This window comes from Bidens hawaiensis, unplaced genomic scaffold (assembly GCF_021521415.1).
Source record: "Bidens hawaiensis isolate Kalapana, Puna unplaced genomic scaffold, B.hawaiensis_p1.1 tig00034142_1, whole genome shotgun sequence".
Lineage (NCBI taxonomy): Eukaryota > Viridiplantae > Streptophyta > Magnoliopsida > Asterales > Asteraceae > Bidens > Bidens hawaiensis.
This window is the reverse complement of record NW_027495873.1, coordinates 188,049-203,390: the sequence shown is the minus strand read 5'-3', so window position 1 is coordinate 203,390 and position 15,342 is coordinate 188,049. Positions and strand designations below refer to the sequence as shown.

General features: G+C 30.8%; 1 protein-coding gene, 1 long non-coding RNA gene and 1 pseudogene across 2 annotated transcripts; 2 read left to right on the top strand and 1 right to left on the bottom strand.

The window, feature by feature from the left end:
• Positions 1-1,111: 1,111 nt before the first annotated feature.
• Positions 1,112-4,054, bottom strand: LOC143585699 (protein TAPETUM DETERMINANT 1 pseudogene; annotated as a pseudogene).
• A 6,775-nt stretch (positions 4,055-10,829) lies between these two features.
• On the top strand, positions 10,830-11,349 carry LOC143585698 (uncharacterized). The gene is made up of 2 exons (XM_077067428.1): positions 10,830-10,985; positions 11,077-11,349. The coding sequence occupies exons 1-2, from the start codon at positions 10,830-10,832 to the stop codon at positions 11,347-11,349; spliced, it is 429 nt and encodes a 142-aa protein (XP_076923543.1).
• A 677-nt stretch (positions 11,350-12,026) lies between these two features.
• Positions 12,027-12,595, top strand: LOC143585703 (uncharacterized). Its single transcript, XR_013144579.1, has 3 exons — positions 12,027-12,109; positions 12,257-12,414; positions 12,511-12,595. It is a non-coding gene; the product is annotated as an uncharacterized LOC143585703 (long non-coding RNA).
• Positions 12,596-15,342: the final 2,747 nt, after the last annotated feature.

The window sequence follows — 15,342 nt, the reverse complement described above, 5'->3', positions numbered from 1 at the left end:
TTGATTTCCGTAACATGAAAATCTAATTAATTATGGAAACTATATGCATACTTAACATATTTTCAAATATTAGTTATGGTTCAAATTTTGAAATTCGTTTATAGTTTAATTTATTTAATCAAAATTGCGCATCAAATATTTTTCTTCGGAGAGATTTAGATAATTTAAAAAATAAGAAGGATATAACTTGCAGGATCATATAAATAAACCACAAAATGTCTATTTAGATATGAACCAAAATCCATATTTCAATCAACATTACAAATCATAAAATTCTCAATCCAAAACTCTTTCTCCCTCCCAATTTGATCTTCAGCGACTGACTGACGTTTTCAATTAATATAAACCCAATCACATACTCCATAGGTCAGTTTCTGTCCTATCTTCAGACGGCTCGACAACTGTGGAGTCCGATCATCATTGCTACCCCAAAATTAAAAGGCTTATTCGCTTCATGACTAATCCGAAAAAAGACCATGCACGCCATCAATGTGAACAATGTATGTTTTGGAACAATTTGATTGTTTAGAATAACCGCTTGAATGGGTGAGTAATAAAATTGAAAACCACCAAACCAAACCAAACCAAACCAATCATTTTTTCATAAATTTATAGCTTATATTCATTTCTTGTGTATTGTGTTTTATACCACCGTTTCGTGTATTTATACATTCATTTTAAGTATTTGTATCTGCATTTCACATTTGGTGCATTTTTGCATCGATATCATGTATTTCCAAGTAAAAATTTTAGCCCAAATTTAGTTTTGGTTGTCAATCGAAATTAACCAAACTGAATAAAAAGAACTAACAGACTAACTGAATAAACTAAACCGACTAACCGAAAACCAATTCAGAAAATCATTATTTAAAGCTCCATATATATATATATATATATACCAATAGCAATTATATATAGCTACCAAAATTTCACTTCTAATCATCTCATGTACATTCTCTCCTCTAGCTACAAACCAAAAACTGCATTTAAACCCTTTCACTTTCAAAGTTAATCATTCTGGACCCTCAATTTTGTCATCAACAAAATATGACCCACATTAAGAAAGTCCACGTGTAATTAATAAGTGGAATACCATTCAACCATTGATTAGTCAGCAGATAACGGAGGTAACGGAGAGTTTATAAGAGTAAGTGTTAGCATACTGAAATGAGACAGTGTGGCCATTAGGTAAGGGCTTTCCATCGTTAACAAGGCAATCGTCGTAAGTGATGCGTTTAAAGAGGCGCGGGTTGATGAGTCTAGCGGAGCTGAACCACCCGCAACTGAGGTGGATGCCGGATATGTCGCAGCCGGTAGAGCAAACGTTCATGATCTCGACAGTGTATGTGGGTATGCCATTTGGCAATGGGTCTGTGGGACCCTGGTTGACGACAATGTCGGATGTTGAACATGTGTCACCCCATAATCTGTCTGGTTCCACTGCTTTTGCTGCATAAATTAAATAGATAGAATGAGGCTTTTGTTGCTTTTGTTTTTTTCCTTTACATGAAAATGGTAAAATTTGTGGAAAGTCTACATTTGTGGTTTAGAGTTTGAACAAATATATGCTTTTGCCTGATTTTGTTTTGTCCACAGGCTATTTTTGACAACATTTTTTTATCACTTTTTTTTCCATTTTTTTTTATTTTTTAAACACTAGTAAAAAATATATCATATGTTCTATGTTTATTTTGAAAATAAGTTGCAAGATTTTAAAATATAGTAAAAGTTTTCTAGTAACTTAAACATTGTGACCAGAAACTACAAAAATATATTAGTCAATTTTACAAATTGAATATATTTGTAAAAACAAAGAGAAAATAAGTTTTCAGTTTTCAAACTAAAATTTATTATTTTGATGTATCACATAGCAAACAATAAAGGTGAGCGAAGTTTTTAGAAATCAAACAGTTGAATCAATATAACAGAAAAGTAATATGTGTCTTGTCCTATAAAAGCTCAAGATTCATTAGCCTTTACATTAAATGTTCTATAAATTGACTAGCTATAAGGCATTAAATAGAAATAAATTTAACTGTTAATAGTTATTTTAGTTATCAATTATCAACAGTTTATCAAAAAACTTTTTGAACAGCTACAGTTTATCAAATTAAGTATAAGACAAAGCAGACTTTTAACAATGTGTGTATATAATATTAATCAGAAAATAATTTTTTATTAAACATTTAAACATGCAGATAACTGTGCTTTAAATATTTACTGTAAACGAGGGATAGATGTCTAGCTGGCTAACATGCGCCGGATACTATGATACCTTTTCACAAAATATGCATTTTTCCGATTAAAATCCAAATCCCAAAAGTGATTTAATGCAACACTCACAGGCTACAATGCTACATCAATCTGGTTTTTATTTTTAGTAGCATTTTCCGAGGGATTAATTTACAAATAGTCTATAGGTTACATAAAAATCACAAACCTAAATCATGTTAAATATTAATATTTTATTAACTAATAATCACAAAAATTGCATGTTAATAAAATATACCTTTTGTGTTTAGAAAAAATACATATAATATGAAAATTCACAAAAATAGCCTAGGCATCATGTTAAAAAAACTACTTATTCTATGAAAAATCACAAAAATCATAAACCTAAAATATCATGTTATATATTGATATTTTATTAATAAATAATCACAGAAATAACCTAAGTTGCTTGTTAAAAAATACCTTTTGTGTTTAGAAAAATACTTATAAATAAGAAAATTCACAAAATTAACCTAGGCATCATGCTAAAAAACTATTTATTCTATGAAAAATAAAAAAAAATGATGTTAAACAAAAATCACAAACCTAAATACCATGTTATATATTGATATGGCCTTAACAAAAAGTCACAAAAATAAATTAAGCATCATGCTAAAAAAACTACTTGTTCTATGAAAAATCACAACAATAATTTTAAATAAAAATCACAAACCTAAAATACCATGTTATATATTGATACGGTCTTAATAAAAAATCACAAAAATAAATTAAGCATCATGTTAAAAAACTACTTATTCTATGAAAAATCACAAACCTAAAATCATGTTAAATATTGATAATTTTTTTAATAAAAAACCACAAAAATAACCTAAGTAACATGTTAAAACAATACTTTTACAATATGAAAAATGACAAAAATAGCCTAAGCATCATGCTAAAAAAAAACTACCTATTCTACAAAAAAAAAACTAATAATAATAAAAAAATCATGTTAAGAAACACCTATATATGTTTAGATATTAAAATCTCACAGGTTAGTCAAGGCATGCCACTTTCAGTACTTTTTAAGGCTAAAACTCCATCAATGTATCATTTGCAATCTAAAATGATTATATTTTAAAAGGTTTATTACTAACTAAATAACAATTTAAGTAAAAATGTGGTTAAATTGGTGACATGCATGCCATGCGTTGTACCGTGTGTATATTAAATGGGGACCAGAGGACAAGAAAAAACCAGCATGTAAAGAATTGACCAGTAGAACGAAGCATACGTGCACCACCAATATAATATATCTGAGCAAATAGGCTCTGTGCCACTTCACCAGTGTATTGCAGCAGCATTAAGCATAAAAATATCACCGGTAAAAAAAATCACAGATGCCAAGTTTAAATATTAATAACAAACTGTTACTGTTACTGTTACTATTATAGTTATTATTATTAATTATTAATATAGCAATGAATCTAGAGTAAGGTTTTGACGATATTATTACCATGAGGATGATGAAGAAGCTTGCGGGTAATACTCGTGCTGTTGTAGGTTGTACTCTGTGCATCTACAGTTGTACTAATAACCGGTTCCATTAAAATACGATCGAAACGTAACGTACCTAATGAGATATCATCAATAAATAAATAAATAAAAGTTTAAATCAATTTAGTAACAATTTAATATATTCATAATGAAAACCTAATTATTAAAGCAGATTTAATTAGCTTATTTACGTACCTGTAACCAACGCAACCACCACCAGTAGCACCACCGCACACGTGGCCGTAAAAAACAACGGTAACGTTCTCTTCGTGAAGCTTAAAGTCATCGGAACATATAATAATTTAACCGGAAACTGAATCCGTTACGATTCCGGTTGTACGGAAACCGTAATAATCAGTCGGAGAGTGAAAACTGAGAATCAATCGTTGAATCTAGAGATAATAATAATAATAATATTAATCAGTACTACACACAGTAACTAATAATAAAGCGTAAACATCGAATCAATCAACCTCTGAGCAAACAGCAATATTATTCTACCGCGAAATCATGAAGATATATTCACTTTATTCAACGGATAAACATTAAACACTTCAAAACCAATACATTCGCCTAATTTTACTGCGTTCGAACTGAAAACGCGCCGATATTTTGGTGTAAATATTGACACAGAAGCATTAAATCAGGAAGTGACAGTTTAATATGGATTATAGCGTTCTACGCAAGCTCAGATTGGACAGAAATTATGCAAAAAAAGCTGAGATAACTTTATATGAAGAATACAAAATCGATGCATATATATGTATGTATAGTGATATCGAACCTTTGAGAGAGAGTAATCAGTTCCGATAAGTGTGCGTGTAAGCATATATTATTAGAGAGAGAAACTTTACGGTGAAGAAATAGAATTAGAATTAGGGTTTGGAAGAATGAAGGAAGGTGTGTCTGTGGACGTGGGTTTTATTTACTGAGGGGTAACCGTGGTTAAGGTGCACGTGCGAGGTAAGGTAACTGTGGTTAATGCTTAATATAGATCAATTTAGGAGATATTTTCGCACGTTGTGAAAGATATTTGAAGAGTGATGGGATATAGTTTCAACTCTAAAGTCTAAACGTAACGTGATGCGGAAATAAAAATCATTAGATTTTGAATTGAGACATCTAAATCTTTTAAGAAAATTCCCATCCATTCCATATATTCATGTATTTTTTTCTATAATTTAACGAAAAGATAGCATTCTATAATTTATTTATTATTTTTTAAAAATCTTTTGCATTTTATTCCTTATTTATGTTTATAAATTCTTTTATTATTATTATTATTTTTTTCTCTTTTATCTTGTTATATAGTATACAATGATTGGGAGATATTTGATATATTATATATTATGGATAAAAAATGAGACTCTATATTTAGGTTCTTTACTTTAGTTACCATATAACTCATCCATATAATAGGGAATGGATTGGAGAGGTGATTTTGATGGTTTTCTGAAAATTTACCCTAAATTATATGGGTTTGACAACTTTAGAGAATAGGCGGATAATGCTCTAATAAGCATAAACATGTGGATATAGAGGCGCACAAATCGGTTTTTTTTTTCTAATTACAGGTTTCGGGTATGGAATTGGGTTTGGGTGTGATCCGGTATTGAAAATTGAGTGTTAGTAATACCCGAGTCAGGTTCGGATCCAGGATTGTCTCTAAAAAGTAAAGTCATACCTTGTGTATCAGGTTCGGGTCATGTATAGAACCGGGTATTGAAAGAACCCTATTTTCGGGGTTTTTTTTTTTGGGCTTTTTCCATGTGTTTTTCAAGTATAAATTGAGTTTTAAAGGGTTGTACTTTTTTGGGGTATTTTTCGGATAATTTTCAAGTATTTTCATATACAGATTGGGTATTTGAAAATCCCACATTCGGGTATTGGAAAAAACTGGTTCCAATTTTAGGGTACTACCAGGTACAAATTGGGTACAGTTCCAGGTAAGGCTTTTGAGACTGAAATGCATAGTCTATTGTACCCTACGTGTAGGGTCGGGTTCGGGTAGTAAAAACTCGGGTATAAAAGATTCTGGTTCCTGTTTTTTTTATCTAGTTCAGGGTTCGGGTTTTTTTTTACACCTCTATGTGGATAGGTTTTAAATTGTAAGATCTAAATAGAACACTTACAAAACTATTATATACTATCCTTCTGAAAACTGGAACCCCGTGTCCCATTTAGTGTTAGGATATCTAGGCTTAAGCCCGATCTGGGTTGGATCAGTTTAGGGGAGGAGGAGGATAAGGTTTAGCCGGCCCTAGTCCTCATGGGCCTAATTGGGTTTAACTTGTTAATAAAGTTACCAAGGGTGTAACCCTAATTAGTTTACATATATATTTATCTCATTGTATTTGTAATCATTATCACCTTAATAATATAAACCCTAGTTTCCCCCTTGAACGTAGGTCAGGTCTAGACAGAACCACGTGGATCTTTTGTGTCCTTTATTGCTATCGTTTGTGTTTGTTCATGTGTGTGATTCCGGTTTTTCCCTAACATTTAGAATGTTGTAAATTGTAAAAAATTCAACAAGAATCACTGGACGAAAATAAAATTCTTTGAACCTTGATTATTGTCGCCCAAAAATATCTAATCCTAATACATTTACTATATGGAAGGACAACTAGTAGATAGGTAAGCCATGAAAATCGTTTTATGAGCGTAATCCTAACAAGAATCGATAATGGGCTCTCATTCCATTTGGATAGCTTTTAGTTGAATTTATCAACCATCGGTTTTCAGTTTTTTGTTAAATTCACAACGTACCCACCAGGAGACCGAGACAAGTGAAGGTGAAAGACTTGTTTGACAATTTAGAATTTGGGGCATACTCTTTTTATTCCCATCCGCACCGACTCCAAATAACATACCTTTGCTGAAGTTCGCCTTCAGCCCCGATACTAAATAAAAGTATCTAAGAATCCTTGAGAGATAATGCAAGTTTGAAGAGTGCCAATGTTCACCCATGAAAATTACATCATAAGTATATAATAGATGAGTTAGTATCAGATGTTTTGATGCCCCACTTAAAATCCCCTTATGCTAATTCTAACAACTCGGGTTTTTCTAACGAACGAATTTAAATCTATTACCCGACCCGTTTTAGGATTCGGGAAATTTTTAACAACAAAGAGTAAGCACGTTTATCGAGACATTAATATAAAATTTATAATTGTTTATATACTTATTTAATATATGTTCAACTTTAGAAAATGCTCATTTTTAACCCGAAACATGAACTTTAACCCTCTATCGTTTCCACATCAAAACTCCAAGGACCAAAATACAATGCTGCATAATATCTTTATAACCCGTCTAACCAAACCCGTAATCCGGTAACCCATGACCTGTTAACCCGAAGACCATGACCAGCTTAGTTTACTTGAACCTCAATCTTCGTCCTAAGCTCGGATTGAATCATGTTTATGATTTCCCGTATCAATAGTGGCCTAAACAACTCATTTAATTAGGAAACAAGATCTATTATAATACGAACTGAGATACTTGATAAACCGTCCTACCCTAATATCAATTATATAAGCTAACACGAATTATAACTCAATTACTCTCATATGCAGCTTCCTTACAACCCAACGACCAAAAACCCTATACTTAATTGCATTGATGCTAGCCGTAACCCCCTGTTCGTCGACCTCTAATTAACCTACTTAGCTACAGCTACATAGATAATCAATATTTTTATGAATAAATATTAGCAAGACCCCGGCTTTTTTGTATGAATGGTCTGCCATGTAAGATATGATCATGTTATCACAAAGATAAGAAATCAAAGTATTTTGGCACTGTCAATATTATTCTAAGTGGTTATTCTATTTTGGGTAATAAAGAACTTGTTATTCTTAACTCTTGGGCTCAGGAATTCCTATATAACTTAAGTGACACAATAAAAGCTACGGCTTTCTGGATGTAGATGGTGATATCTATACAGATGGATCTTATATATATGGTCAAATCATCTGCAGGTACATAAACAGCTTGAATAGAAGTTATGGACCCTTCTTTGGTAGAAGTAAAATCATTCCTATAAGCCCATTCATTGGGAAAGCAAAAACACATTTCATTTCAATGGACCCAGCACCAGGTGCATTTCCCCAAGGGTGCCCTAAAGTTCCTCCACCGAACTGTAGTACGGAATCATCCCTCTGTTAGAGGTGTTCCAGAAATGTTTGCTACCCGCAAAGGCAATGTAGGCATTGGGTTCAGCAATAATGATATCCCCCAATATACCAAAACTAGCTGTCACCCCACCGGTAGTAGGAGATGTAAGGATTGGTACATAGAGTCCATCTTGTTGCGATAGGAATGAACAAGAACAAATAAGTTTTAGCTAATGTAATAAAGATACCAATTATTGTTCCAAAAACTCTACGTTTAATCATCGTTTAAGGTAATTAAAATAGGCATCAGGTTCGTAAATCATCAATAAGCAATAACCCTAACATTTATTCTTCAATGGTTTAACGAATTGATCGATTGTATAATTAGGGTTTAATAATCAATTTGGTTTCCAACTGTTTCTGTATATAACTTTCTGGTTCTAACTCATAAACGACCAACACACTAGCACGCATGGCTGGTGTGTGTGTGTTCAAAACCTTCTGGCCGGCTCCCACGCAAGTTCGAGTCCCAGCAGCCCCTTTTTTCTGGATCTTTTTATATTAATTGTTTTTAACTTATTTTAATTATTTATAATATATTATGGTTAATATTAAATATTAAATAAACAATATTTATTCAAACCGACGTCATAAAAGTTAACGGCTTCGTGTCAACTAGTTTCGTTACAAGATTTCATTTATATACATATATATACACACATATATATATGTATATATATACATATATATATATCTTGTTATTAATAATAAATCATTATTATTTTATTAATAACCGACATTAATATTAAGGTTTCTAGTTGTTAAAGTATCTTTATGAAATTTACTTATATTTATTAGACATGTATATATAATTATATATGTATATATATGTATTATTTTTAAACAAAAACTATAATAAAACATATTAAGAGTGTTAATTATATTTTTGCCAACGAATTTTGTTAAAGATTCTAAAATATAAATTTCATGTTAATTATATATTTAAACGTTTATCATTATATATTTCAACTCATATCTATTCAAAAACTAATTATTCGTAAGTTCGATTATATGATAAACAATGATTTTATAATTAAACGATAACAATAATTCGTAGTGATCAATCGTTCAATCTATAACGTACCCAACCATAAACATAACTCAAATCATATCGAAATCCTAAATTTGTTATATATATTATCTCATTTATAATTCACTCATAACATTATTTAATTAGGATCCTTATCGGTAACTCTCGAAGAGCGTGATTATCGTTCTTGTCGTATTCATTCCCGTTTGGCTTAATCGATCAGGTGAGTTTTATCATTCCCCTATTTTACTCGATTTTCATAAACGTTTTGGGGACATATGCGTATATAATACTATACATATATATATATATATATACACACACATATCAAAAATAACAAACGTGTAATTGTGTGTGATTAATCAAATCTGCTTGTTAATATATATATATATATACACACACACACACATATCAAAAATAACAAACGTGTAATTGTGTGTGTGATTAATCAAATCTACTTGTTATTTGCTTATGTGTTATTGTATTCATTCGTTTGACATATCCCATTGGAGAGGGTTCTCATTCTATTGACCACCGCCCGATTCGCTTGGCAACAGTCTTATTCTTATTTGCTCATGGTTGATTTACCCGCGCCCGATTCGCTTGGCAATGGTTTAATCGACAACTTACTTGTTTATGGTTTGATTTCATTGCCGCATTTATTAGGTTATGCTTATTTATTGTATTATCCTTATTTTATTGCAAAACTGGTGGTAAACTCACTCAACATGTGTTGTTGACCAAAATCCATTTTCTACGCATATGCAGGTTGCCTGAGTTGAAGGATGGACACTTAGAAAGACCATAGGGTTATATTGAAGACAAACTTAAATTTAATTGATTTATCTGCCCTTTTTACATATAATCGGATTGATTAGTCAGGGACATCATCATTCAATAAATGATTCGAATCACTATCTAGCCAATCTTGATTGCTTTATCTGATAAGGTTAGTTATTTGTCTTTCAAATCTTCGATTTCTATTTCATATTAAGTATAAACAATAAAATGATTTGTGTTTATCAATAGTATGAACCCTAAATCTAACTTTGATTTCATCTCGAGGATACTCACTATCACGATTCGTATTCATCCATACTTAAACCGAACATCGATTCTATTATATATTTTATATAGATTGATGATTTAGCTAATAAAAAATTAAGGGGACTATACTGATTCATGACAAACTCATCACACAATTCTATGATTACAGTTTAATCATGTAAATTATGAACTTTTAGGATGCAAAGAAGGGTGTTCTGTTCATTGATTTCCCCTCAGTTCTTCTGCTCCAACTAAAACGAGTTGAATATGATTTCATGCGAGATGCAAAGAAGGTTAGTTGCCATTTTTACGTTACTTTATTAATTACTTTATGTTTTATGTTGCCACTCAGATAGCACATTAACTTATGTTTAATGATTCTTTATGGGCTTAAAAAATCTAGAAAAAAAAAACGTGTTGAAAAACAAACTATCATGTAAATTGATACTATATTTCTGAATAATGTTATTTGTTTAAAACTTTTTAGGATAAGGTATTTTAATTTAACATATTTAAAGATAATTGAATTTAAATTCAAATTTCCTATCTTTTTTCTCTGGAAGTTACAGTTCCTTTTTTCATGGAATACAATTTATCTGGAACAAATTGTAGAATAAATACCGGATTCATTCTACATTGCATTTACACAATCTGCTTATCATTTCTTTCATCCGTCGACAAATACCAGGTAACTTTTTAGGGGTAATTTGCTTAATACTTTACCAATTGTAATTGGTTTTAGATACTTAATTTTTTCAGTAAAATGCTTTCTTTTTTCCCCCCTTCATATCAACACCAACATAATGGATGATGAAGTTCATATTACCATGCTCAAGAAACTTGACGTGTCAACAGATGTTTTCAATGTGAAGGTGCGTATTATACGGCTGTGGAAGTATATGAACTATAACCAACAAGGTGAAGTTTACTCTGTTGAGATGGTTTTAATGGACGAAGAGGTAATTTAATATGTATTGTTTAAAGACACATTTTTAATACTTGCTGTTTATATTTAATATTAACATCAATTTTTTATGTTTAAAATTATAGGGAAACAAGATGCTGGGAAGCATCATAAACGAACATTGGCAAAACTTTAAAAGTTTGGTTGAACTTAACTATACTATTTTAATTACTAATGCGTTTCTTGCTGAAAATCGTGCTACCAACAAGTTTATGGGGAATCCTAACAAAGTGTCTTTTAATCATGACACTAACATCATTGAAGTTAACGATTTCGTGGGAGAACCATATGGTTTTACTTTTGCAAGTTTTGAAGACATGAACAACAATTTGTTTCCACAATTTCATACTGTTGGTTAGTCAAATTTGTTTATTATTTATAAACACATTTTTTATAGTCAAAATATGTACTTTAATATCTACTATCTATACAGATATCATTGGTCTCATCACCAGCTAGGATAAGCCCACGACTTTTCCCAGTAAAGGAGGGAATCCTACAACTAAAATTACCATCCATCTTGAAGATTTGAAGTTAGTTTCCTTTTTTTTAAAAAAAAATTTCTTATTTATTTAAATAACTTTATTTATTTATATGTTATAATCTAAATGATGTGCAGCGTTAATGAAATCAATGTCACATTCTTTGGGATTATGCTAATCAGATAAAAGATTATATTTTAACTAATCCAGACAAAACAAATGTTGTCATTATCTTGCAATTTGGTATATTCAAATTCTGGCAAGGTATGTTGTTTATTAATATCATTTCATTTCATTTAATTTCGTTACTTTTTTTTCTAACGTAAACAGTTTAACGTTTTTAGATAAAACATGGGCTTCAAACAATCGATGAAGACATTGAAGATATAATTTCATTTAAGCAAAGGTTTGTTAGTATATAAATTTAATGTTTTTAATACATATTATATTTTAAGTTTATGCTTAGTACTAAATCTGTCTAATTGTTCTTTATAATATGTTTAGGATTAATTACAAAACAAATGGACAAAAGGGTTCAAGTCAGAGGTCGATTTCCTCATCTGTCAATTGCTCTGTTCAAGATGATTTCCTTATCAAGACTGAATTCAATAACATTGCACAAGTCCACATTAAAACGGTTTAGTATTATTTTTATTATTATTATTATTATTATTATTATTATTATTATGTCTATTATTATTATTACTATTACTTTAGTGTTTACTTTTAAAAAAACAATACATAATGCTGCATAACTACAATATTATTTTTTTTATTATTACAGGTTAGATCACTTGTCATTCTTGGTACCATTAAGTATGTACCACCAACTCAACAATGGTACTACTTATCGTGCAACACATGTTCAAAAGGGGTTAAAAAGCGCGATACAAAATGCAGCAATGATAGATGCAAAGATAACGACTTCTTTCCAAACAATAGGTATCATCATTCGCAAACATTTATTATACCCACCAGTCTTGATCATTAATAAACATCAAGATTTTGACATTACATTTTAATTTTTTAATTTTGAAGGTTTAGAATACTTATACGAGTACAAGATCCTACTGGCATCATTGATTTGACATTATGGGATAATGAAGCAGTTAAAATTTTGAAAGTTACTGCTGATGATTTGGTAGACAGATTTATAAAGGTATAATTAAAATAACAAAAACACTCATTCTTCAAAAAATAAGTGTGTTATCTTTTTTACTTATTAATTGTCTTTGTTGAAGGGTGTTGAATCGGAACCATTTCCTGGTGTTTTGAACACTTTATTGGGGAAGAAGTACGCTTTCAAGATTGATATCAAGAAATATAATGTGGATAGACAAGATAAGTGTTTTGGTATAGCCAAATATACTGATGATGAGAATATAATTTCTGCTCTAGAGAACAAGTTCAACCTAGACCAGGTAAATTTCATTCTTATGTCAATAATTTAATTTAATATTTCTAATTAAATAACCAGTTCTTTTTTTCTAAACAGAATGACTTGTCAGACTTCATGCAACTGACGACAGGAGATACCATTTCTCAAGATACCGTTAATACGAAGGTGCCCTTTCAATGTTTGGACATATTATTTGAATATTTATTCCTTAAGAATTTTCATTAACAACTTCCCTGAACTGTTTTCTTATCTAAGGACTCTGTCGGTCACTGGTGATAATACAACACCCGTGTCAGGTGGCAACAATGCTGTTGTGCCCTCAAGTAATCTAAAGCGTAATTTGGTTGATGTGTACGACGATGATGAGGTGGAACCAAGCAATTCAGGAACAAAACTACTACCAAAGTCTTTGAAAGGCGATAAAGATTATGGTAAGCTTGGAATTCCATTGATTCCAAAAATTGAAAAATAACTGGTGAGTTATGCTGTTAAGATAGTTATGTTGCTTTGGATGTTTGGTATTATGGTTTTTGTAAGACAATTATCATTTCGTTTTTTATTTTGGATGTTTGGTTTGATGGTTTTTAAGACAATTACAATTTGGTTTTTGGATGTTTGTCGATTTCCTGTTTTTTAAATTTCGTATGATTATAGTTTATGCATCTAAAGATGCTTTTTCTTTTGCCACTTGGTCTGTTATACTTGTGATAAGCATGCTTTGACTATAATTTGCTGTTAAGTCTTCTTTTCATACCATTTAACTATCTGCATCCGCAAACATGTTTAACCTATGTCACCCATGAAACAATTTAATTATCTGTAACGGTGCAAATGATTTTTTTTTATTTTTCTTTTCTGTTTTCTTAATGACAGTTTAAAAAATCTTAAGTAGTTTCAGTTTTATTTGATGTTTTGTCCTTCTAGGCTGCTCTTTTAATTTTAGTTTCAACAAAGTTTTTATGTTTATTAATTTTGCTTTTCTGTTTTCTTAATGATAGTTTAAAGAATCTTAAGTAGTTATCAGTTTTATTTGATGTTTTGTCCTTCTAGGCTGCTCTATTAATTTTAGTTTCAACTTAGGTTTTTTTTTTAACTACGAATTCAACCCTTCTGCACTATTCCTATGCTGTTGTTTCCAGCTTCCAACGTTTAAATTCGGTGAATTAACATCTATGATTACTGATTCTCATTTGTTGATTGTTGCAATAGATGTAATATTGACATATGCAAGGGTAATTTAGCAAACTGTTGGTATATCCGCTTTTGTAATTTTTCATAGCAAGGCCATTTTGGTCATTGGGCTCTATGATAAAATTTTGTTTTGAGAAGACAAACTTTAAGGATAAGAGTATTTAGTTGGATTCAGAAGTGGATGAATTTTATCTTAATGCCAGCATTTTGGTTAATCATGATTTTCAGATCATGTTGACTTTTTGCTGGTCAAACATGACATTGTTTCCATTCAAAAGATTTGGATTTATTCTGACAATAATTGAAAAATCTAGCGGATCAGTTGTATTGTTGATTGTTACAATAGATGTAATATTGATATATGCAAGGGTAATTTAGTCATTTGGTACACAAGTCAAAGTTTAAGTATAAATTGAAGTTAACAAAAGAATTTGCAAAATGTTATGATTAAACAATATGAAAAGTATGTTATTCGGACGAAGATGGTCATTTTTTTACCATAAAGGCTATGTTGAATTTCTTACAGTCAAAATTGAGCTGAGATATATGAATTGGTCCCGTCTTATTCGATTATTAAACTGAGTTTGGTACTAGGTCTACTTTTTCAGGATGAACAGTGATATACCAAATGACTGGTCTAGGGCGAAGTGAACTGTGACGGGCTTAGAAGCCTGCGACATAATATCAACAATTAAAAATGTATTAATATATTGCCATAATAAATAAATTCTATATGAAAACATAATATTAATATCATTAAGAACCTTTTACTTGTCCTGCAACATAAATACTTATATATGTTATGTAAGTTTATTATTCATTAAAAGCCTGCATCATCATTAAGAAACGTTGGACTATGAACCATAAAAACTTATATATATTATGCAAGTTTATTATTAATTGTTTTATTCGTAAACTTTTAATTTAATTTTTTTTGTACCCGGTTCGTACCTGTACCCAACCCGCAGGTACGACAAGGTATTGGGTTTTTCCCTAGACCTGTACCCGGACCTGACCAGACTATGACCTGCCGGAATCGGTTCCACCTTTACCTGTTCAAAACCCGACCCGAAACTACCCGAAACCCGCAAAAAATCCGATCGAATACCTAACTATACGCGGACACAATTCGTACCCGATTGGTTTTGACTTTTGTTGACTAAACCTGAACCGGTTCCTAACCGCTTCCGATTCCTGAAAATGCCATTTTTTGCACCTCTACAGTACACCAAACCGACCTATTTTAAAAAATTAAAATATATGTTGAACAAGTTACATAA